Source organism: Uloborus diversus, chromosome 1 (genome assembly GCF_026930045.1).
Source record: "Uloborus diversus isolate 005 chromosome 1, Udiv.v.3.1, whole genome shotgun sequence".
NCBI lineage: Eukaryota > Metazoa > Arthropoda > Arachnida > Araneae > Uloboridae > Uloborus > Uloborus diversus.
The window spans coordinates 162,375,243-162,400,743 of NC_072731.1; the positions used below are offsets into that span (position 1 = coordinate 162,375,243).

General features: G+C 30.9%; 1 protein-coding gene across 1 annotated transcript in view; it reads left to right on the forward strand.

The window, feature by feature from the left end:
- LOC129233322 (brain-specific angiogenesis inhibitor 1-associated protein 2-like) overlaps positions 1-25,501 on the forward strand; it is a gene marked incomplete in the record, with an annotated part of 125,876 nt that overhangs the window by 63,177 nt on the left and 37,198 nt on the right. The window contains 2 exon segments of the mRNA XM_054867374.1: positions 22,271-22,346; positions 25,168-25,260. Coding sequence (XP_054723349.1) covers positions 22,271-22,346; positions 25,168-25,260 — 169 coding nt within the window.

Consider the following 25,501-nt stretch of genomic DNA (forward strand, 5'->3'; position numbering starts at 1 on the left):
ACAAAGTGTTACATTCATGGAAGCTGTAACTTCAGCTCAATTACCTTTGAAAATTGCTCATTTGCTATAAAATGAAAAAAAAAAAAAAAATCTCAGTAATTCATGAAAACTCTTAGACTTTATAATAATTTCAAAACAATTTTTTTCGTAAAATTGATTAAAAATTTAAAACATAATGATACAGCTTCAAATATTTTTGCTGTTCCATAAAAATACAAAAATTAGTAAAATATATGGTCAGTGGACAAGTGGGAGCATGTAACGTGCTACAGTAGCTTACAGAAATGGTGGTATGGACCTTAACGAAGTCTGCCGACAATATAGAGTCTTGAAAGCAACTTTAAACAGTCACATGGAAGATAAAAACCGGTTCGTTGTTACCTTAGTCACTTATTAAAAATTTTGAAGATAAGCCCTCCGAAATAGGAATATGATTAGTGAATTATATTTTGAAACTAGAGACTGTCTTTGGAGTTACTTCCGAAAAATTAGGTTAATTGGCCTTTCAAGAGGCTGAGAAAAATAACATGTCCCACAGATTTAATTAAGACGAAAAGTCTGTTAGTACTGTAGTCTCTAGTAGTTTGAAACTTAAGCTTCTGGTTTCAGTAATAAAGTGGTCAAAAATGTTCTCTGACATTTTAAAGTACAATCTTGCGTCAAACGAAAATTTTCAAAATCGATTTAACAAAATTCTCAACAGTTCAAAAGAGGTTGAAAAGATATTAACTAAGAACAGTGTTGCGCAGGTTGAGAAAATATCAAGTGGTGAACGAAGTGTGATGACAACAGCTGTGTGTTGTGTGAGTGCTGTTTTTTTTTTTTATGTTTCTCTTATCCGAAAATTTTAGAAAAAAAATCTATTTTTGTATAACTTATTGTTATTTATAAAGTTTATTGATAATCTGTTATAAATATTTGTAAGTTACGTATTGATTTTTTAATTTGAGAATGTGATCCATCGATGGAAACTCGATCGTCAATCCATAGCAACCGGTAGCCATGAATGGACCAAATGTAAAATATTTATTTTTTAATTTTCATTCTTTATTGTGTATATTTATCATGAAAGTGAATATTATTATTAAATTAGAAATACACTGAGAAATTGTTTCTATAATTAAAGTGAAATTTCAGTTGGATTTTCTTTCTAAAATAATCAAAAACTGTTATTTGGTTCATTGATGGCAACCTTCCTCTAAATAAAAATATATTTACTGTCATTTGACAAATGCTAGTTTTCAGCGATGCTATGAGTTTTTGAATATGAAATAGCGCTCATGTGTTTATTCACTGAAAGCTCTACCCTTCAACGTATATGCATATTTTTTTCAAGTTTTCAATAAACTGTTTTAACTCTCAATCTGATAACAGAAAATTAAGATAGAATGACAATTGAAAATCAATTTGTGCTAGTCATCTTTTGTATGTCAGATTCGCTTCAATATTACCTACGTATCTTTTTTATATTCACCGTGAAAAAGTATTAAAATAATGTTGCACACATGTGTCCTTCAAAAGCGTTTACAATTTTTCATAATATGATTTCAATGACACTGCCACATCGACAATTAAAACACAATGGAAAACATACAATTAGTGACCCGTAATTCATATGGTCTATAAAATTTCTTGAGCTTCCTTCAACATTAGATTTCTACCTGAATGAAAAACTTAAAACTTAGCTTTTTAATGCGAAATCACGCAGTAAAACTTTCTAATCATTGTAGCGTAACATTCGACTGAGGCATGCGAAATTATCTCTTGATTCACATCGTGATGATTTTGTGAATAAAATGCCTCAGTGTTCTTCACTTACCTGAAAACATCACGCTCCATTTGCAGATTTATGTCAGGGAGTATTTTTCTGGAAAGATTTTCCACTCACGTGTGAAGAAATATGAAAATGTAAAGCGGGTCCTTATCCACTAAGAAAGGTTTTTCACTACGACGATCAACACTTCAATGTATTTTACAGAAAGTTTTAAGGAGTTTAGTCAGTTTTTCAACTAAGTCAACGGATGCTCATGTAACAATTGTAACGTTTTTTGTACTTTATTTCAATTTTCTGAAAGTGTTACTAAAATTTAATAAATGTGATTGAACGAGATATTTTTGTCTCTAGATTTTCCCCATGCCCAGAAGTTTTGATCTATTTTGTTCATTTCTTTTAGTATATGTTTGTGTTTTTAGTGTTATTTCTCAATTGGCTTTTTTGGCCGGGTGGGGGGGGGGGGGGAAGGAGCTACAGAAGGGGGTAGGGGTGCGACAATCCTTTCTTAATAATTAATGAAACTTCACAAGTGCGACATTACTTTAAAGATTTTTTCATCGCTATCGGCAAAAAATAAACAATTCATATTTTGGCCTTTTTTTTCAAAAGTCTTTTAAAAATAAAAAGACTTTTAATTGAAGTTAATGCTTCACACGGGTCAGATATTATGCTTTCTTGCTTTCTTGTTTCAAAAAAAAAAAAAAAAAAAAAAAAACAAAAACAAAAAACGGCGAGGTTAGAAAAACGTCTCTTAGGCCATACGAAAGGTTGTTTATTAATATTAAAAATATAATAAAACGAAGACTTTTTTTTTTTAACGTCGTTGTCAGATTAAATGATAGATTTGTTTCTAGTTTTCAAAAAACAATAAACGACATTTTAAGCTAATTTTTCATGAAATTTATAATGTTTTTCGCTCCCTCCACACACACACATAGAGAAAGAGATTCAGGGGTAGGAGTTGTCCTAAAAATCCTAAAATTTCTAAAATTTCATGTTTTGTCCTAAAATTCCTAAAATTTCGAGTTTTGTCCTAAAATTTTCATTATTTTATTCCTTACTTGCACAGAAACATAATATTCAACCTAAAATTGAAACTTTTATGATAATATGCTTTTATTTTAGGATAAAATAAATTTCATACACCTTAAGAAATTTTCTCTAATATAAAAAGAGAGAAAAACCTGTGCTGCTCCTGCTTTTTTCTGGAGAAGAGGGGAGTGGATGCAGTTAACCAAAAACATATGCTCAGATATAAAGCTGTTTGTATTATCCATACTTTGTAACTCTTGTAGTCATTCCTCTTCTGCAAAAAAAAATAAAAATATAATAATAAAGAAAATAAAAAAACTGCTGTGCAGTAAGTGTTGCAGAAAAAAATTAAGAGAAAGGAATAAGAAGAAATATTTTTGATTCCCCCCCCCCCCCTTTGAATAGAAATTTAAAAATATGTTGAGTTAGAACCCGAACATACACACTTGGTTCAAAAAATATTTATTTAGAGTAAAATTTAAATTTGTTGCCCCCAGGTGGGAAGTAATATTTATTTTTATAGTGCTTATCTTGTGTTGTTATCTGAGCATTAGAGTCAATTTGTTTTGTGTTTCTGTTCAGTGAAATTGGATTATTTCTTACACACATAGTTTTTTAATTTAGTCAATAACTTTTTGCCTTTAAAAATGAAAAAAAAGTAATTTGTTTTACTAAATTGCCACTGAAAAGAAAATTATCGTCCTTTTAATTGGAAGAACACAGAAATGGATGCGAGATTAGCACATGGTGCCATGCAGAAAAAGATGAATTTAAAGCATTTTATTCTGTTTGTACATTATCTTTCCAACTTTGATAGTCAAGGATTTTCACAGATATTGTTTCATACTGATGCGGCAAGCCATAAGAGGTTGACAAGTTCTAGCTTAAAAAATCAAGCTGTATTTTAAATTACGTGTTCTTTGTCTACTGAAAACAAATTAGTTATCATTAAGCAATCCGAAGCGTTTGTGCCATATTCACCATAAGGTAAAATTTTGAAAATGGAAGCTTTCTTAGTTTTAATTGCCGTAAAAAACACTTCTTCATTTGCATCTTTAAATGATTTATCTTTAATTAACAGAGATATTTTTGATGATTCTGAGATAGCAAAAAGTGTCAAATTATCTGATAAAAGTTAAATCTAAAAAGTTATCTGATAAATACATAGTAAATTTTGGACTTGCACCCAACTTTAAATCCCTCCTCATTAAGGATATTTCTTCATGTATTGTTTGTAATTCACTTTGATGAAACAACAACTAGAAAAGTAAAGAAGCAATTGGAAATACATTTATTCTACCGGTGTATGTTTCTACTTCATAATGTGTCGCTATGTTAAAGCATAAAAGATTGAATTCAGTTTTCAAAATTAAATTTGAAACATTTTATCATCCACTACAAAAATCAATTTAATTAATTACCTTTAAATTAAAAAAATCTTATTTGGTGTAATAAAAATTTCCTAAAATTTTTGAAATCACCACTCTGACCAGTGGAGATAATATTTTCAGACTATAAGAAGTCAATTTGAATTTTTAATTATTATTTCAGTTTAGCGCTTAAATTGTACGCTTTAAGCCAGCAGATGTGTCATCTAAGATAAATTACTTTTTTAAATCATAGGAAATATTTTTAAAATAAATGCGTTAAGATTTAAAGAAAAATACATTCTGGATAGCTCGCATGAAACATGATTTTCCGATATAGTTAAACAGTATTTGATTACTGAAATAACTACATTCGCGGGGTTAACAATATAATTGTAAATTTTGCTGCAGCATTTTACTGAAAATATTTCTGTCGTTTGCGGAAACCGCTGAGCTAATAAAGAAATCGACATTGAAAAGATATCCTCGTACATGAGCAGCCAGCGAACGGACAAATATTTGCCAATCCTGCATCATCAGATGACAGTTCTATTTGAACGAGTTAGCATTCAATGTCTGAAGCAAATTGCGATAAGCCGGGAATTTTGATTCATAAATATTTTCGAGAGCCGTCGTCATTATGGCGGAATAAAGTGGTTGTTATCAGAAGGACCTTGTTTAAAATATATGTAGTTGTTGATGGATACTTTGATAAACGATTGTTGTTGCTAAAACGAGAATGAGCAAAAAACAAAAAAAAAAAAGAGCAAACATTTGTACTTACATAGTTGTCGTGTGACGTGTTTTTTTTTTTCTTCTAAAATTTACATTCGAACATAAAAAGTTTTCGAGCTAAAATTTTGCTCAACTGTTAAATGATATTGCATCCGGCCGATATCTAAGTTCTGACGCTGCCGCTGTTAGAAAGACTTGAATTCAGTATACTTGAACGAATAAAAGAAAAAAAAATATAAGCACCACGTGTCTTTTTTGCATATTTTTAATGACTTAACACATGGGTGCACGTACTCATGTACACGGATTTAAAACGGCTTAAAAGGAATTTGGAGTTCTTTACGAATTTTTAGGTACTTTTCTATACACATAAAGTACGGTAAATATACAGAAAAACTCTTTCAACTGTGAAGAGTATCGATGCGTTTGTTTGTATATAAAACTTGAAATTGCAACAAAACTTGAAACTGCAAAAAAAAACCTTTAAATTTTTTTGCAACATTTTTTTTTTCTTTTAGTCTATCAAATGCACATTACTAATAGTTGGGTTGTTTCCTTCAGTCAAAATTGCTACTTTTAGTCATTGAAATTGATAGAATAAGCAAAAAAAAAAAAAAAAGACATGGAACGAGAAAAATACTTTCGTATTTCCAATGTTAAAATTTTAGTTAATTTTTTTAAATGTCCGATTTTGAAAATAAGGCGTGGTCTTTATGACGTCACAAGTGATGTACTTTGGCGCATCTCCACTGGCGCGCTGAATGCCTATGCTTGCTGCCTACCGCGTGTTATGATAATTCAGTAGCGTATGAAATTTTGCGCTCTACGCTTGCCACCAACCATATCGTTGCCAGTACAAGTAAGTAAAGAAACGAATTAAATATTGTGCTCTGCGATAATGGTATCAGTGAATGGCATTTCATCACTTGTGATGTCATGTGCAGAAGCGTAAAAAATGAAATTTCCCCTTTTAAAATAATTGTTAAAAATATTAAACTTTTTCTAATTATTTTAAAAATGGTCAGATCCTGTATTTTTAAGCATGCTCTTTCAGAAAAAAAATGCTTTTAAAATTTCGGAAATAACTCCATTAAGGCAAAATGAAGCTTGTAAAAGGACGAAAAAACTAGACGAAAGTGCGTAAGAGTGAATAAAAAAACATTTGAAATTCCTTCGTTGGCGATACAGAAAATAAAATTTTTGAGATTCATATAATAGAAATGTTTTCAATGTTTGATATTACTTCTCGCTGATGAAAATCTCGCTAAATATCGCCCTCATTCAGCATCCCTTTTTTTGGAAAACAGTTGTTCGATTATATGCACAGAATACAGCAACATGCTTCATTTTAAGAGGGCTTTTCTTCGCAACCACCTTTCATCGTCGTGCCATAAGATTTTCTCGTTGTCTTCATTTACAAAAAAAAAAAAAAAAAAAAGCGACTAATTTGAAGGTGTTCACTGGCCTTTGACTGAAAATTTGAATGTTCAAGTTGAGTAAGAAGAACGAAATTTTAAAGATACAAATGGTTAAGTGATGATATAGGGATGAAATCAATACCAGGAAGAAACGCTCTACTGACTAAAAAAAAAGGCAGAACAAGTGAAATTTGGAATTTTTAAGAGGACTTCTAGGTTTTATGGTAAAAAACGATTAAAATCAATGAGTTTTAAAATATGTTATAAATCTTGATTAAAATCACTAATTTAAATTGTTGACACCCTGATACATAGAGATGCCACTTGGATTTTATTTGCTTCTTAAGAAAATATTTCGTTTTTGCAAGAATCATTCAATTTTAGTTTATATCTTCTTGTTGATTTTTTTTCGACTTTAGGCTAGGTGTTTGCTTTTAGATCAGTGGTTCCCAACCCATGGGCCGCGGCCCACAAGTGGGCCGCGAACAATATGTTACTGGGCCGTGGACACTGGTCAAGAATATGAACCAGGACTGTTGGGGCCTTAATTTCCGTTTTTTGCAAAAATTCGCTTATTAGATGTACCGTCACTCAAAAACTCCACCTGGCTTATCGACAATAAGGAACTGAAGAATTTTCATGTTTCTTAGGAACTTCTCCTATCATTGAAGATGAAATCTAATGAATCAGAAACTCCTTTAAAGAAAATAGCCAAACGAACTAGCATTAGCTTCAAGTTTAAAGTGCTCCTCCTTTGCTGAACTGGCATTACAAATCAGTGTAATTGAGAGACTAGAGCTGCTTTTCGACAACCTACTATTTGAATGAGACTTTTTATTGCAGTTTTCAAAAAATAATGTAGAAATGCATTGAATGTAGCGAGCTATTTAAGACTATCCAGTTTCAATGCAGATATCAAGTCCTTCGTAACAGCATCAAAAATCCCATGGAGCTTTAACTTTGATGACTTGTTTTTGATTTTCCTTAGAGCTGTACCAGCTAAATGAATGCAATAAAAAGTTACTTTCTTCCTTAAAAATTATTTTAAAAATTGTTCTTGTATAGTAGTTATTTATATCAGTGGTGTAACATAAGGAGAGGAGGAAAATGACATCTCCAGAACTCGTTTTTAACACACTTTCAGTCCAAATACGGTATATTATTTACACTTAAGGACAGTTATGAGCAAATGCCCCCTCCCCGAAAAAGTAAATTTAGACTGTGCAAGTAATATATAGTAGTTATTGGGCCTCAATGGTATTTTCTTCAAACTTGGTGGGCCGCAGAGCTAAAAAGGTTGGGAACCGCTGTTTTAGATTGATAATAAACATAATAATAATAATAATAATTCTTAAATGTTTTAATTAAAATATCGCAATGTGTTTTATGCTGTTCAAGAAAAGGATATTTTAAACCAAGCGCAAAGTCATTTACATTCCTTGTTCTTCAAGGTTTAATTCGCTCGGCATTTTAAGGAGCATTTACATTTTTCTAGAGTGAAGATTGCAGTTCTAGCGAGATCATTTTAGACAGTGAGCATACAGTAACACTATAGAAAAAAAAACCAAATCGTATCACAACAATGAGAGCAAAGCTATCTTCACTATTCTTTTCCTGTTGATTATTAGAAATCAAACGAAAAACACAAGAAAGGAGTTGGAAACACAAGTTGCAAAAACATGTAAGCACCAACAAAAAAATCCTGCCCCCTCCCCCCCTCCAAATACAATCACACAAACTTGCATGTAGGTCTAGTAATTATAACCTTCTGTTTTCAAAGAACAAATTTAAGCTCAGAAAACTTAGGATGAATGCTGTTCAAAACCTGTAATTTTTATTTCTTTTTCTTTCGGAAGTTCAAACGGAATTGAAGGCGCTAACTATTAAATACAAGGCCGTTTTCACGCTAAGAGAAAATAGAAAAAAATTATAAAACGAAAACAGGTGCGAACTATATTCGGAACTTTTTTTGAGAGAAACCAGTCCGGCGAATTGGCTGAGTCAACATTGCGGGGTTTCGCCAGCAGCAGTAGGTAACATCCAACCAAGTAGAAAAAAAAAAAAAAATCAAAAGTATATTTCAGCGAGTTTTTTTTTTTTTTTTTTTGAGGGGTATTAAAATATGAGGTTTGTTTTAATTAATATTATTTTTAATTTTCCATTTCAGGAAAAATAAATAACGGGTTGATCTCAGAATTATTTTTAGTTTGTTTCACTACACATTGGAGTCAATGGAAGTAGATAAAACTAATAAAATTGAATCAATTCTTATCTAAAAGTAAAGAAGAAAAAACGATTCGTTTTTGTCTGAGAAACTTGCTCGTGAAAGAACTTATAGATTTTCTTATCGTCGACATACTTTACGCAAAAAAATTTAGTAGTGTCGACTCCCGCTACAAAGCGATCCGACTTACGCGAAATGGCTATAACGCGAGTTTTTCAGGAGCAACGAGTTTTAGAGCTAAAGCAAATTTCTCGCTCTCAACACAAAAATATTGGAAAGGAATCGGGATGCTAAGTTTCAGCTTTGTTATTGACTACTAAACATTGACTTCGCGAATGTGCTTACATCTTTTCAGCATCAGCTCTTGTACTGTAGATTAAAGAGACCCTGAAAGACGGGTGTTACCATAGATGTAAATAATATTAAAGTAAATGTGAAGCTACGGTATTTAAAAATGTATTAGAATGACGATTAGATTACGCAGCATAAATCAAATCATCATCTTCAATTTTTAAGTTATAAATGTAACTTATTGCATCTACTGTATAGTACTCTTACAGTGCAGTGCTTTTTTATTGCTACATACTGTACGTACGTACCGTACTGTTTTATTTTTATGTCTCTCTCTCAAATTGATCATTGATTTTGTGCATCGTAACAATATAATAGTCTGAAACAGTTTAAAAACTGTTTAAAAATGTCTAAAGTGATTGGGTATGTTAATAAAAAAAACTTACACACAACTCTTTTTCATAACGCGAAATTTCGACTTACGCGAGGAGTTTTGGCACGCATCCCACGCGTCAGTCGGGATCCGACTGTACACTGTAAAAAAAAAAAAAATCCGTAAAATTTACGGTTTTTTACCGGCAGCTGGGTTGGTTGTGCAAAACCGTAAAAGTTGCGGAGAATACCCGTCAACATACAAAGACAAATTTACCATACAAAGACAAATTTACGGTTTTAAACCGTTCATAGCTGAAGCGTAGAACGGGGGGAAAAACCGTTCTGTCAACGAAACAGGTTTAAACCGTCAAACCTACGGAAAAAACCAGTTGCAATTACGGGTATTTTTTACAGTGTATAGCGTTTTGAAACACTAGTCCGGTCGTGGACTGGCATATTGTCCGGAGAAAGATCTGATAAGTCTTCAAAGATGTTTGCACCATCCATGCTAAATTTTTCCTTCCTGTTCAAAGTAAACAAATAAATATATGATCAGGGCTGCGGAGTCGGAAGGAAAATCGCCGACTCCGACTCCTGGATTTTGAAACGCCCGACTCCGACTCCGGATTTTTTTTTAATTGCATTTTTTCAACTCCCTCTCTTCCTTCAGGGGAAGGGGGAAAACCTCTAAACAGAGATTGAAATATTAATTCCTTTTTATGAAAATTTCGCATTTTGTTTTTTATTGTAAACCCAAGACGCATACAACGTTAAAAATTCAATTTAAAAATCAAATTTTCCAATAGTTACGTGTTAAAAAGTGAGGTGACTTAAAAATCCTTTTTAAAAATTTTTAAAAGGATTATCTGTAATTTGCCCCCTTTAACGTTTAACAAATAGATATTGATCAAATCGTGTGCTTTCAATTTTTGAAAGCTGTAACTTAAGAGAAAAAAAGCTGTTTTTCTAAATCCAAATTCTTGAGAAGGGATGAGTCGCCCCGGGTGACACCCATCTGGTAGATGACACCCAAAGTTAATTTCAGAGTTTATAAAAAATATAAATACTTTAATTCTGAAAATTTTCGCGAATATATTTTAAATTATATTTCATCAATAAAATTTCAACGAAAATAGGGCACATATACGTCAAGAGCTAATTTTACACAAAATGCGGCGGTATACAAATTTGTACGAATAGCTTTTACTATACCTTTATTTCTTCTTCGCTAAATTTTTAACTTAAATTTTACTGGCTGCTTTAGAATTAACCTTAATATGAAGATTTTAAGATTAAATGCAATTATTGAGTGTTGTAATCAAGAAATCATTTACACTTATTTTGTTAAATACATTTTAGTGAGAACCAAGCTTATAGAAATAGTCTTAATAAAGAAAAAAACATTAGATTATTTCATCGAGTCTTTTGGATTCGTGCTTTCGCGTCAGAACTTCTTTAAATTTGCCGATCACCCTTAAACGTTTCAACCTTAGCTACGGGCATCGACTTACTAATTTATTACGTTTTTTTTAATATTTCATAACTAAGATCGACCTGGGGATTTGTAATTTAAATTCTGTCTTCTCTCAAGAAAGAAAAAAAAAAGGTGTTCTTTTTGGAAAATAAAATCACATTTTTTTATAGTATTTTTTACTATTGCAATTGCTCACCTTCCTTACTGCATAAATAGTTTTTTTTAAATATTTTTTCGATGATTTCTTCTTGTATTGTGAAATAAATTTTGAAAATTACGATTTATCGGTCTTCTTTTTGTTTGAAATTTAGAATGAGTAAAAAATCTGATAAAATTGACAGAAATGTATGTAAAATAATAACTTTTAGAAATCCTTACTAAAAGCTGTAGAACACAGAAATTCTAAAGTAAAGAGAAGAATACTTCAAAATAAAAAATAATAATAATAATGATACTAAAGTTAATGATAAGCCAAAAATAACTAAACATTTTTTCCAAACCCTGTTGCCATCATTCACTGCGAAAATTTTAATTTATCAAAAGCAAATTCATTATTTATTTTTTATATTTATTTATTTATCTATTTTTTGCGGTTTTCGCTAAATTATAAAAGTTAGAAAATCCTTTATTATTGCATTTTTTCTGTGAATCTACTTCAAAATGCTGTTATTTGTTTTCTTAGTTTTTTCTTGCATCCAAAGTCATTGCTACTGCTTAAGAAGTCTAAGATTTTTTTTTTTTTTTTTTGAAATTTGCACATCGATTAGTGTTTGATAATATAGCTTGAGGAATATTTTTATTTTGTCACGCTTTTCTAATGAAGCAATAAACTAGCAGAAATGCATTTGTTATTTTTTGAATTTTTTTCTGATGCTTTATTATTGTTCTAAAACTTTTTTTGTTTGTTAAATTTTGAAAAGTCAATCCAAGAAGTGTCAGTGAAGAACAAATGTGAACTGGTGCTGACTTACAAATTCAAAAATGATATCTCGAGAAACGTGGCATATTTACCTCTCTACTCGCCAAACTATTTTTATAGTACATGCGCAAGCAACGTAGTAAAGAAAATGCGAGCTTCGAAATCAGATAAGACTTGACGACTTTCCGCCCCATGGTGCGTGAGATTTTGTGAACGGAGAGAATTCATCTTTCCCCCAATTAAAAGGAGGAGTCATTGAATTATGTTAGCCTTCCCGACGGAGTTAGCTATTGACTGGGATTTCAGCAGAAGCCTAGTCTACCGTAGCGAAACTTAGAGGCATTCATATTTGCCGGAAATGAAAATGCATTACAAAGAAATATGAATTTTAAAGAAGTTGTTTAGATAAGTTCAAGTTTATTCACGTATTGCTAGATTCGAAGCAATAATTTGAAAATAAAAAATGAGAAAATTTTATGTTCATTTTTGTGTTGGTCTAATGCGCAAAGGCAATAAAAAAAGAGGGGGGGTTTGGAATGAAGTTTTGTTAAATACAGTAACCCCCTCGTCACATCGCGCTTCGTTATACTGCTCATTCAGATATATCGAGCTTTTCCTTTGTCTTCCAAAAAATTATATTTAAAAGAATGTTGCTTCACAGAAAAAAAAAACTATATATATATATATATATATATATATATATATATATATATATATATATATATATACTCGTATTTATTTATTAGCAAGATAAAATTGAACAAGAAAGAACAAAGATTTGAAAAAATCCAAAAATACCCTAGGGCCTCGTCAGGGAAGAAACCATGAATGTTTCGTGAAAATGTATCGTCTACCAGTATCAAAGAGCTGCCTATGGCGCCTATTGAACTGAGTTGTGATGTTCAATTTGATTGAATCGTCCAGGTTACAATATAATTCCTCAGAAAGAATATTTTCTCTCTTTCAGTAATCAATGAACGAAACTAGTATGTTTTCCATGCATCGAAATATGTTGCATTTTAAGCTGCAATTGTTTATTTGTATTCCATTATAAATTTCTTTATGTTAAAAGAACAATTAGCAAGTTAAGTTTCTTTTGTTTTTATTTAGAAAATCATTCTAATGTGATAAAAAAAATTTTATTGGATGTGCGCATGTCATCAATTCGTACGTTAATTGAATCGCTACTTTTTATGACCTCGGTAACATCGCGTTTTGCGCTTTTTTTGTTCTCTCCCAAACGCGATGTAAGATTAGGTCCAAAATATACAACTGAGAAACTTAAAGAGTTCATTTCTTGTCAAGTTTGAGAAAACGTATCACTAAATATTTGTCTGACGGACAAAAAAAGATTTTGGTATAAGGATTTGACATTGAAAAAGAGTTGTTGAGTAAGAAAAACAATTTTTCAGATTGAAAAACGATATGAATCTTTATCATAACTGCTAAAACCATTCCTATTCGTTTTATTTCCAAAACAAACTATAGCTATAAACGATTCATCAGTATGGTTTAAGAAGTTAATTTAACCACTTTTATCATTTTTTCCATCTCCTGTAAAATTTTCTTTCTGCCGTTTCTTTATAATGTCAACTCTTGAACTAGTTTTTGAAACATATGGTGTATCACGCATTGTTTTTATATTATTTATATTTATTTGATCTCATCGTATTACTTGGAAAGATATTGGAATACAGTCGAGTCCCGACGAGGGATGCGTTCCAAGACCCTTCGCGTAAGTTGAAATTTCGCGTTGTGGAAAAGGGTACCTGTAAAAACTTTTATAAACATACCCATACGATTAAAGACACTTGTAAACACCACCTCAAACTCTTAAAAACAATTTTTTAATTATACATTACTGTTTCTTAAACAAAAAAAAAAAATTGAATTTTTATTTATTGCATTTAAAAAGAAAAACGTTTTATTTAACATAAAAAACTGCTACGATGCACAAAATCAATGATCAATGGGAAAGGAAGACGTAAAATAAACCACTACGGTACGTACATTACGTAGTAAGAAAAAGAAATGCACTATAGTTGTTGAAACTTTCTCTTTGTCCTTCTATCTTCACAAACTTTAAATGAAACAGCGCTCTTAGGTGTCATTATATTTCATCAACTTTCCAATATAGAATGAAAAAAATAAATGGAAAATGAGGAGTAGTTATTTGTTATAAGCGATGTTCAGATTAGTACGCTGTGGGAACTTCCGCTCTCAGCGATGCCAAAGGGATGAAGTTATTCGCGAAAAAAACCGCGATTCCTTTCGGAAAATTTTCATGTTGCGGGTGAAGAATTCGCGTTAGGAATAAAACTCTTTAACGGGAAAAAATCGCGTTATAGCCATTTCGCTTAAATCGGATCGCGTTCTAGCGGGAGTCGACTGTATTTTTTTATCCTGAAAACTCAATGTGAAGAAATTTCCTAGAAATAGTGAACTTGAATAATTAATCAAGCGAAAACACAATAAATCCCTCATGTTAATCCGTTCAACATGGCTCTCCGTGCTGCAGAATGCGTGTTAAAAATTAAAAAAAAAAAAAAAAGCTTTGGGAGGTCTCGTGATAGTCATTCTACTCTTTTGTTACATTCTTTTGGTTATCATTAAATCTTCTCCTCCAGTTACCACCAAACTAAAATAAATTAAATAGCGTTAGCGAAGATGAAAATAAATCTCAGAATTCGCTGTAAAAGTAATAAACAAGTAAATAGTGAAATGAATTTAAAAAATAATAAATTCGTTTAAAATAATTAAATTAATAAAGTAAGTTCAAAAAATAGGAAAATATAAATAAATAAACAATGCTCACTAGTAAAAGCAATTTTTATAGTGATTTGCATGTGAAGCACCTTCTTGCATATAACTTTGCCAATGCCCATCGTTAGAAGAACGTTGAAGTATGGCGCAAGCGTAATTTCCAGTGCCAAAGCCTAAAAGATAGTTAATTTCTCAAAATCTTAAAAGTTCTTTAATTTTAGGATACAAATCCAGGTTGTGGTTATTTTTCCTGAGGTTATTCTTTAAAATTGAAGAGCATCACGTGACTGATATCTACCAATCACAAAGACTGATGAGACGTCAGGCTTTTGGTGACGTGAGATCAGTTGAGGCGAATTGATGAAAGTGGGCATTTTCAAGTTTTGAGTAAAAGGCATTTAAAATTGCGGTCCAAGGTAGGCTTTCATTGAAAAGTATATCATGCTGTATAGCAGCATGTACCAGGACTATTAGTACTATCTCTTGCTCCAAGACAGAGGAAAGATTCACGTGCAATTTGTACTGGTTATCTCCAATTTTTTAAGTTTGGGACTTGCATCCCTTTGCTTCTCCCTCCCTCAACTACCAATATCTTGATTGGTTGAAAATGAAAAAAAAAAAAGAAAAGCGAAGTGCTTCCCTTCGCCATGTTTCAAACTTAATGTTTCTTTTAGCCCCATTAAATTCGATCCGATAACTGGCGAATCTGTAAATGCATCAACGCGGTCATCCATTACTCTTTGACCTTGTGTTGTCATTAATGCAAGAGCAATATTTGCGCAATCGACAGCGCTCGAATTTGAGAGGCTGATCTGTCACTGGCAAAGATGATGAAGACTGTTCGCTTGAATGAACTCCCTCACAATATTTCCGAAGAAATGGTCTAGTTTGGAAGTGTAACTCGAGGTAAAGGAAGGAGGCGAGTGTGTTGAGAAATTTCACAGATGGGTTCCAAGAACTATGAGAGGTTATTTTAGAACTTGTATCTCTCAGTGACACGGCACAAACGTATCAATATTTGTTTTGGAGATGTATTTCGGGTGCATACGGAAATAGTTCTTGTAGTGCCAGATACTTGAACAAATTTGAAATATACTGAAGAAGAGTGTGTGGGTCAAATTAAAGAGGATTTGAAGTTTTTTTTTTTTTTTTAAATGATTTTTTTCATGATCACAATCTTTTAAATGATCGGGTTGATTTTTCTCCAAATAGTATTTTATTATCCCCATTAAAGTTTTGTCATTTGGTTGCCTTTTTTTTTTCCTGTAAAATGCTTCATATACACTTCTTCCATCATTTTAAAATATGAAGTTAGAACTCTTGATAGTGTTCAAAATATTATTTTTAGTAGCAGTATGGTTAGTGCTATTAATATTACGAAAAAAAGATTGTTTAAGGCTTACTATGTTTTTTGAAGCACGAAGTGCTTTACTACGCTAGCTTCAATGGCGGATACAAGAGTAGGGTCATGGGGGTCATGACCTTCCTAAACTGTCGAGAATTGTATCCAACGGCACTGTGTTTAAATATTTTTTAAATGAAATGTAAACGATTTCATAGTCTTTCAATTCATTAAATTATTTTTGAAAGTAAATATTTGAAACATTACTTCTTTTCATTGCTTATGAAAATATTTGTACGTTTGTGCCCTATTAAGTGCCTTATTCCTGGCCGATTTGAGGCTTCTTATTGATATCCAACGGGAAGGGGGGGGGGCATTCTTCAACACTCCCCTTCTTTAAAATGGTAGTCTTTAGTCGCTCCTGGTTAGCTTAGACAAATTTTGGAGTAATTAGTAAACTGTAAGTTGTCAATTATTTTTTTAGGAAATTCATTTAACTTTTCCAAAGGTAAATAGAAACGACAACAACAAATTACTGGAATACCTTCAATTATGGGTGACATAAGTTAGATTTAAATTAAACAAATAACCCGCTAATTTGAACATCAAATTATGCTCAATCAATCTGAAGCCAAAGTTTTCAACAATTGGCGAAATAACCTGAAAGGCAAGAAACATGTTCTGTAACTACTACATTGATTGGTTAATTGAATCAGTGTTTAATTGAACCAACTGCTTAAAGGAATCAAATAGTCAAAATCAGAACAAAATCCAGCTTTAATGAATTAGCCGCTTTATTAGATCAGCCGCTTTATGGAATCAAAACTGTTTAGAACAAACGTGATTCATTTAAGCGGTGGTCATTGTATAAACAAACTTTATATTTGATTTTTATTTATTTATTTCTGGCGTTAGTATTATTTATTGCAACAGTTTTCTACAGAGTTACAATATCTTGAACATTTTCTTTATTCCGACCTTTTAAATTTACGTAATTCTTTACTTATCAGTGCAGGAACATTTTTACTACAAAATGTTATAATACAGCAACTTTTAGAATTTCACATCATGTTCAATGCCGCTTACGCGTAACCCTTTCTTTGAACTTAGCAGTTTAATCATTACATTTCTATGTAAGGTTTTTTTCTATGTAAGGTTATCGCCAGTGAAAAAAATTAACTTTTTACAAAAAAAAAAAAAAAAAACTATTTTGGTCCTTCTTTCATGTTAAGAATGCCACTTTAATTTAAAAAGGTTCACCATTTGAATTCAAAAGTCATCGGTTAGAGACTTCTATCGGTTATTTGGCTTAAAATCTAAAACTATTTTACCCATTTTTTTCGGGGGGAGGGGGGGAGTTCCATGGCTGTTTTTACATTTGATGCTGTGAGCATTTTGAAAAAAAAAAAAAAACACTGAAAAACGTATTTTTAGTTGTTTACGTCACCATGGTTTTTCTAGTTTGTTGAAGGATAATCCAGGACATTTTTTTTTACAAAGAAAAGCTCAAAAATGCATAATTTTTTAAGGAACGTATTCGATAAAGCGAGATAGTATGATGAACGTATTCCATAAGTAAGATGGGAAAATGTGATTCAATAAAGGTTGTCTCATGAGTTATTTTTGTGATAACCACTTTAAAATAACGTAATGTAGTATATGAAAACATAATTAGTAATATCACGTAAATGTTGGCAGAAAAGATTGGTGAAAACAGATCCATAATAAATAACAAATAATGAAATTTGTGATAATGCTACTTTTGTTTGAACTAAATTAAGTTTGTAGATAAACACAAGACAGAAAGAATTACAGATGATAATAGTGTTGACCATACATTTTATTTTTTCAGCATTGGCTGTTTGCAGTCTCTAGATAGCATCTCATTTTTTAATCCAATCATTTACTTGTTTTTTTCTCTGAAGGACGCCTTGCACTTGATCAGTTGAAGTTTGAATCTAAATTTGAGAACTTTCTCGCATTTATGCTTTCTCACGCTCATTTTGTTAGAAAAACTTATTTTGCTGGTTTATGATCGTCAATTTCTGTATCTGGCATTCTCAGTCTTATCAACGTTCTGAATAATACAACACAATGTCAACATGCTTGGAAGGAATTTGACACAATTGTTTGATAAAATTACAACACGATTTCAATTCGACAAAATGAACTCTTTAATTTATCGAGTATTTTAGACTATGGAAACTGATTCTGGACGAGGTATTATAAAGAAAAATCTCTTTCACTCTCATAAATAATAAAAAAATAAAGAAGAAAAATAAAGAACAAAGGTTTAGCTTCACCTTTTGTCAAAAATCGTAAACTGGAAAATGGAAGTATTATGATGATATCCTGAAAATTACTGATTCACTTCACGGAGACAATAATAATTTTGACTTATACTCATTCTTTGAACTTTGTTTATTAAATCATTTTCATTGAATATTTTTACTTTACAGCATTTGAAAGTTTTTTTTTCTCTTTTTAATACTATTTACAATATCCTCATTTGTTCTAACAGCAAAATGGATGTCATTACAATATTTTTTTTCTTGTATACTTATGGTTATATTCTTCATCAAATCTCAATAAAAAATCTCTATAAAAAAAACTACTGCTGATAACGCATAAAAAGAAAAACATCATATTAAACAAGGAATCATTGCATAACCTTGTAGTTTGCTTGTACAAAATTAAGTTTTTCTGAAATAAATATTTAAGCATTCAATTTCGTTTAGCAGCAATAAAATATATGGTTTCTAACTTTAGCTCTTTCATAATTCAATTTTATACGCTACAACTACAACTACCTAATCCAAAAAGCACGTTTTGAATTTGAAGGCAGTATTCATTCAACCTCCCATCTGTTGCAACTACAGATTTTGTTAGAGGGTTGAAGTAAATGAATACAGCTGCGTAAAAAGCAATTCTTAAATCACGCGGTTATGACAACGGCCTTGAAACATCCGCGTGTTTTGAAGAAAGAACGCTTAACTAATATTTTTTATTTCTCCTTAACCTTTTTGCTCCGCCGTTAAAAGCTAAGAACTCGTATGAGGTATAAAAACATTGGACTTAAGTCTCGATTGAAATCATTGTAATGGGTTCCAGCGTTGTCAAATACGAGTTCAGTTCCTGTTTTCGGTGCAGAATTTGCAGAGAAACAAACAGTAAAAGAATTGACATTTTCTTACAAATGAATCTATGATATGAATCAGGGGCGTAGCTAAGGGGGGGGTTTTGGGGACAAAACCCCCCCCCGAAACGTTAGTCTCAAAAAAAAAAAAAAAAAAGAGAAAAGGAAGAGAGATGAGAAAGAAAAAAAAAAGAAGAAAAGGAAAAACGATTATATATATATATATACTATATATATATAATATATATATATACTATATATATATATATATATATATATACTATATATATATATATAATATATATATATATACTATATATATATATATAATATGTATATATATACTATATATATATATATAATATATATATATATACTATATATATATATATAATATATATATATACTATATATATATATATATATATATATATATATATATATATATATATATATATATATATATATATATATATATATATATATAAAAGAAGTAACCCCCCCCGAAAGTCGGGTCTAGCTACGCCACTGATATGAATATGTACACTACAGTTAAAACTGTTTTCACATTCGAAAAGAAATGTTAGAGAAAAAGAAAGGTTTCACTTTTTGTAATTGCATTGCAAGTAAAAAGAAGTTAAACTAACATTTGAATAAGTTTCTAAGATTCCCCCCCCCCCTTTCATACCAATGTGTCTCGGCTGCAGAATTTTCTTCGGAAGTCTGCGGTGCAATTTGAAAATCCCAAAAATAGTGTGCAAGACAAACCATTAGATTAATCGCAAAACCAAAATGAGCTCTAATTCCTGGAAATTGTTTAATTTTTTTCGTCGTGAGCATGCAAAGTTTTTTTGCGAAGAATTTTACTGCATGATTGTCCCAAAGCGTTTTATATTTTAAGGAATGTCACGGTAATGAAATGAAAATGAACTCGAGATTCATTGTTATAAGGAGATGAAAATAGTAAAAAAAAAAAAGCCCTGAAATTTGGGGAAATTTTTTTTTTAAAATTGAAATTTTCTACCATAAAAGGTTATATGCATACTTGTTTTTTATTCCAATGTGTGCTTTTTTCTTCAAATACTTTTTTACCACATGAAAACATTAACGTTTTGATTTATGCGAGAAACTGTAAGATTTTTATGTATCTTTACATCAAGTTTTGTTTGCTACTTTTCTCACTAAATCTGCAACCTTATATGCGCATGGCAGAATTATATCGATAATATCAATAAATGAAAACGATTTAGTTTAATACTGTAAATTTAATGTATGAATATGCATGTACTCATAATTGTATAACTGGAGAAATAACCTTCAAAAATGTCAAGGCTTTATTTCATTTTTAAAAAAACCCTGCAAATTACGTTTAAAAAAAACGTAATTGTAATTTTATATTTACAAGAATCACATCCTATCTCAAATTAATGCTTGAATGATGATTTGCCTTTTGGATAGTCTTGATCTTCTGAAAGAGGGAAGCTATTGGTAGTAATGAAACAGAAGAGATTTTTAACAGCAAATTCTGAATATACATTCTCTGTTAAGAAAATGAAAAATATGGATTGCATATATTTTTGAATGATTAACACTTTATGCTTTCTAAGAAAATATAACTTTTGAAAAACTCTTTTTTTTTTCCTTTTTTTTTTTCTTTTTCTTTTTTTTTTTTTGTGTAAAAATTCAGATTTTTCTTTTTTTTTTCTGAAAAAAAAGAAAAAAAAAATGCAAAACTGTTTTTTCTGCCTCCTCAAAATTAACGGAAATTTTACGTCTTTAGTCACAAGCAATCAAAAAAAAAAGTAACAATGTGAATAAGCTACTGTCCGTGATTACACTATTATATATTACTGTAGTAAAAATTAAACTCAATAGAAAAGTCAAATGAAATGCATTTTAGACATATACTTACAAAACTAAGATTTATAGACTAAAAACATTTTACTGTATGTTTTCGAGTTTTTATTAAAGTCACCCCATAGTAAATATTTATGTACTCTGCATGTTTTTAAGGAAATGTTAATTTCATTCTTTGGGGATTAATAAATTGACTTGGAACAGCCTAGCTGGATTCAGAACCAGTTTTTGATCATCAGATTTGTATCTGTACAAGAACTGATTTCACTTCATGTCAATATTTCCTTTATTAATATCAAGTAGTTCCTCTTTTTATTTTAATATGATTTTTAATGTTTTGAGATTCAACCTTTAAAAACTTTTTATTTCTATTTTTTAATTTTATAAATGCATTTATTATAGGCAATAAACCTCCACATTACAGATCAGTGGCGTAGCTAGACCCGACTTTCGGGGGGGGGGGGGTTACTTCTTTTATATATATATATAATATATATATATATATATATATATATATATATATATATATAATCGCTTGGAATTTTTTCCTTTTCTTCTTTTTTTTTCTTTCTCTTCTCTCTTCTTTTTCTCTTTTTTTTTTTTTTTTTGAGACTAACGTTTCGGGGGGGGGTTTTGTCCCCAAAACCCCCCCCTTAGCTACGCCCCTGTTACAGATAAACACCTTAAAATGTACAGCTGATGTGTTTGTTTTCATAAATGCTATTACATGCATTATAACTTACTAACACTCATTTGATTTATCTACACACTTGCATAAACTTAAACTGATCTTAATTTTTTCATTTTCACTTTAAAATATTTTTAAATCAATTGTTAAATTATGTATGCTATTTTTAGATTAAAATATTACTTCAATTGGAAGAATCTATTATTTTCAAACTTCAAGTTTTTAATTAAAAACTTTCAGTTTCCAAAAAAGTGGACAAAATTGGCGAAATGGTTTTTTCCGGGACGGTTTTTTCTGGGGTGGACAAAATAGGACAACCTTGAAAACATACCACGTTCTCATGCGCCCCGTATTCACATGAGCCCCCTTTTCCCCTAAGTTATTTTTTTTAAACTAACCGCTAAAAGAAATATTTGTTTAAAACTGATAAATAACAGTGTGCTGGTAAAATTTCGAACATTTTTTAAAGCAGACATTAATTTTTCAATGCGTCTAAGAGCAAGACCTTGTTTTGCAATTCTTTTACAGATCTGTAAATAAAATATATTTCTAAAAAATCCATTAAAACTTCAGGATATAAAAAAACGATGGCGGTACAGCTCAAAACATTTAGACAATTTACATAATTAATAGCAGTATTCTCTGATTCGAATCACAATTAAATTTAAAAGAAAGTTTCAGAAAAATGTAATTATGCTACTTTTAACTACTTCATTCAGTTTGTGGGAGTCAAAACATTCTCTTTTCATAGTTTTGTGAAAATCTTCAAAATTAATTTCAAATTGCATGAAATGTTTTTGCTGAATTAAACTTTAACTACCCGAAGGAGTATAATTGTCTTTGTTATTGATGCAAGACGTACTTTGTCTTTTTAGAATATAATGGAAGAGTTCGGGCCTTACACGAAACAACTTGTTGCTGCTGGCAGAACGTATCTTAAATCTCTTCATGGTAAGTACTTGTACTACTTTTTTTAAATGTAAAATGTAATTTTGTTTCAAAAAAAGCAAGTAAAATACCAAAAATTTCAAAATTAAGATTGAGAATTTGAATACTAAACTAAACCAACGTAACTAATACATTTTACTGGAATACTTTACAACGGATTTTTTCCAAAAGACATTTTTTCCAGTTTTGAGAATCCTAAAACTAACTTCGCGGAAATGTAGCATTTCTGCAATGCGCGAATGTTTGACCTTTAATAATGTGACCTTGAAGATATGAATTTTGATGTGTTTCTGTTCTAAACAATGTACAAAACTTCCAAAAGAGAAAAATAGAAAATTGATATATATCTTTGAGTTACATCAAGTGAAAAAACAGCTGAGGATACCCAAATTAAAATCGTTGTAAAATAATTTGACAAGTCAGTGACTAAAAGAAAAGCGCCAAAACTAGCAATAAGCAAAAATAATTAACCTGATTAAAATTTGTAAAACGTTTTAGAAAGTTTTTGTTTCTGATCAACTAAAAACAGCTCTCACTTATCAGACATTTACAGTGTAGAAGGACGTCTAGTAACCCATTGCAACAAACGTAACTATCGGTTTTAAAAAATCTATTTTTAAATTATTTCCTAATCTTTCTGCTACATTTTGAGAATTTAAACCATTATTTGTTTAAAACTAGGATTTAACCTTGTTCAATTGTTACTAACTTCTTACCTTCACTCTATAACAAAAAACTGAAATAGTGTCCCCGTTCTCGTGGTTTGTTGCAATTTTCCGCACACAAGAATTAGATACCGTAAAAAACAAGTAAAATATCAAAAGTCTAAAAATTGCGCTTTGTTCCTGTTAATTTTTCCACTTCTTCACTGTTTTTAAAAGCAATAATGAATTCCAAATTAAAAATACACTAAATTTTTTATAATATTTTTACACCAATATCCTTGCGAGGCAGAAGAAAAAAATGTCCCCATCAATATGCTTCTGAAACCGTTTATTTTTACGTAAAACGACTCTCTGAAACCAAATATGACCACCGTTTCCCCCCATCACGCCCCACTTTTTGGGAGTGGCATTCCCCCCCCCCCCTTTTTTTTTCAGTTTTTGATAGTTTTATAGCCATTAGTTTTGTTTGGAAAGGATGGGAGAACTATATTAACTATTAACAATCTTCTGAGTTGCTAGAGAGATAAAAAGTTGAAAAGCATTTCCATTTGTAGCAAGTTTGAGTCTCATTGGAGTATCCCCACCCCCTTAAAATATTTATAAAATCATCAAAAACGATCTTTTTTTCTAAGGCTTTGTTTTACCATTTTTTTTCACTTATTTTCGGATTAAAATCAGAGTATCTACTCAAGTTCGAAAAAAATTTCAAATTGTAGTTTTAAAAAAAGATAAGAAAAAGGGACAGAAAAAGAGAATATTGGAAGCATTGAATGTAGTATAGTCAGAGTCGTCGCGCCACATATCTGCAGTGAAAAACCTTCCCGTATTATTCATATTAATTCAAGTTGTTTTCACAGCCCCCCTTGATAACCAGTATATTGATGAACAATGGGGGGGGGGGAGGAGGGCGATGCACAGCCTCATAAATATGAATATAAATTAATCCTTTATTATAAACATACTATTCTGGCGGTAACATCGTATTTTGTTCAAAATTGTACCTTTAACAACTTCAATTATCTCATTTTTCGCAATTTGTAATCAATCTTAAAATTGTTAATCATTAAGCACAACATTTTTCCTTCTTATTTCTGTAACTGTATTTTTCAAAATTGCAATAAATGCCGCTGGTTCTCCGGGTCCTTTCCTTGGTTGGGTAAGGTTGGATACTCACTTCACATCTCCTACTACACCGAGAAGGTCTTGTTACCATTCGGGGGAGAGTTTCGGAGGAGTTACATACTTAAAATACTTAGTCATATTTAATCTTAATTATCTCCATAAATGTGACAGGGATAAATATGAATATTGCGGGAAGGTTTTTCACTGAAGATCTGTGATGAGACTGAGTATGCGACATAAGGTGCTTTCAATATGCTTCTATTTAATTATTATTATTATTTTTTTTAACTTGAAATATTTTTGGACATGCTTCTCACAGGAGTGAAGCCGATACTCTGGTTTTACATCGAGAAAAAATTGGAAAATTATGAAATAAATCCCTTGAAAAAAATAAAACGACCATTTTTGATGATTTTTTATATTTTTTAGAAAGGAATAGCATCATGAGTCTCCCAACTTGCAACAAATGTTCATACTTTTGAACTTTGCTAGCCCCTCTAACGATTTTTAATGGTTAATATAATGCTCCTTTACAATCCAAACGAAATTAATGGCTATAAAGTTGTCGAAAACAGAAAAAATATTATGAGTCGCATTTCCAAAAAATGGGACGTGATGTGGAAAACGGTGATCATATTTGAATTGAGAGGTCATTTCACATAAGAATCAGCAAGAATGATGGCAAATGTATTTTGAAGGTTTTTTTTTTTCTTTTTACTGACCAGTGTAATTAAAGTTCTTATTTGGAACCATGCGTTTCAATTTGCATGACGGTTAAATGAGCTACAAAGCGATAGTTGTGGATTTTTTTGCTTCACCTTCTTTTCCAGTTCAGCAAATATGGTTACAGTGCAAAACTGTATTTGAACCTTTTCTTTTTGTTAAGATATTGTGCAAAACCATCAGTGATCACTAAGTGTTGTCTCTTTTAGTGTGAAAAAGATATTTATACAATACCTTTAAGTGGCTCTTAGTTTTTCTTTTTTTCCCATCTGATTTTTAAACTGCTATCGTAACAAATGAAAATGATTTTTCAGCAATGGTTGCCGCTTCTCGACAATACACAGATGCTTTGGCAAAAATAGCCTCCTTAGCCAACAACAGCACTCTTAGCGGCTGTCGTGATATAGGTAAGTCGCCTTTCAAGAATTCCTTTTGAGAAATTTTCAAATATTGCTGGAAGTTTTCTAAACTATTTGCCAAAGCAAAAACATTACTATGTTTCAGTTTCATAATTTGTTGTTTTTCTGAAGACAATCGTAATGTTATCTCAGAAATGAATCTTTAAATATTCTACTGTTTACTATCTGATTTGATTAGTTTAGCTGCTAAATGAAATGTCAAAGGGGTTAATAATCTGTTTAATAAAAA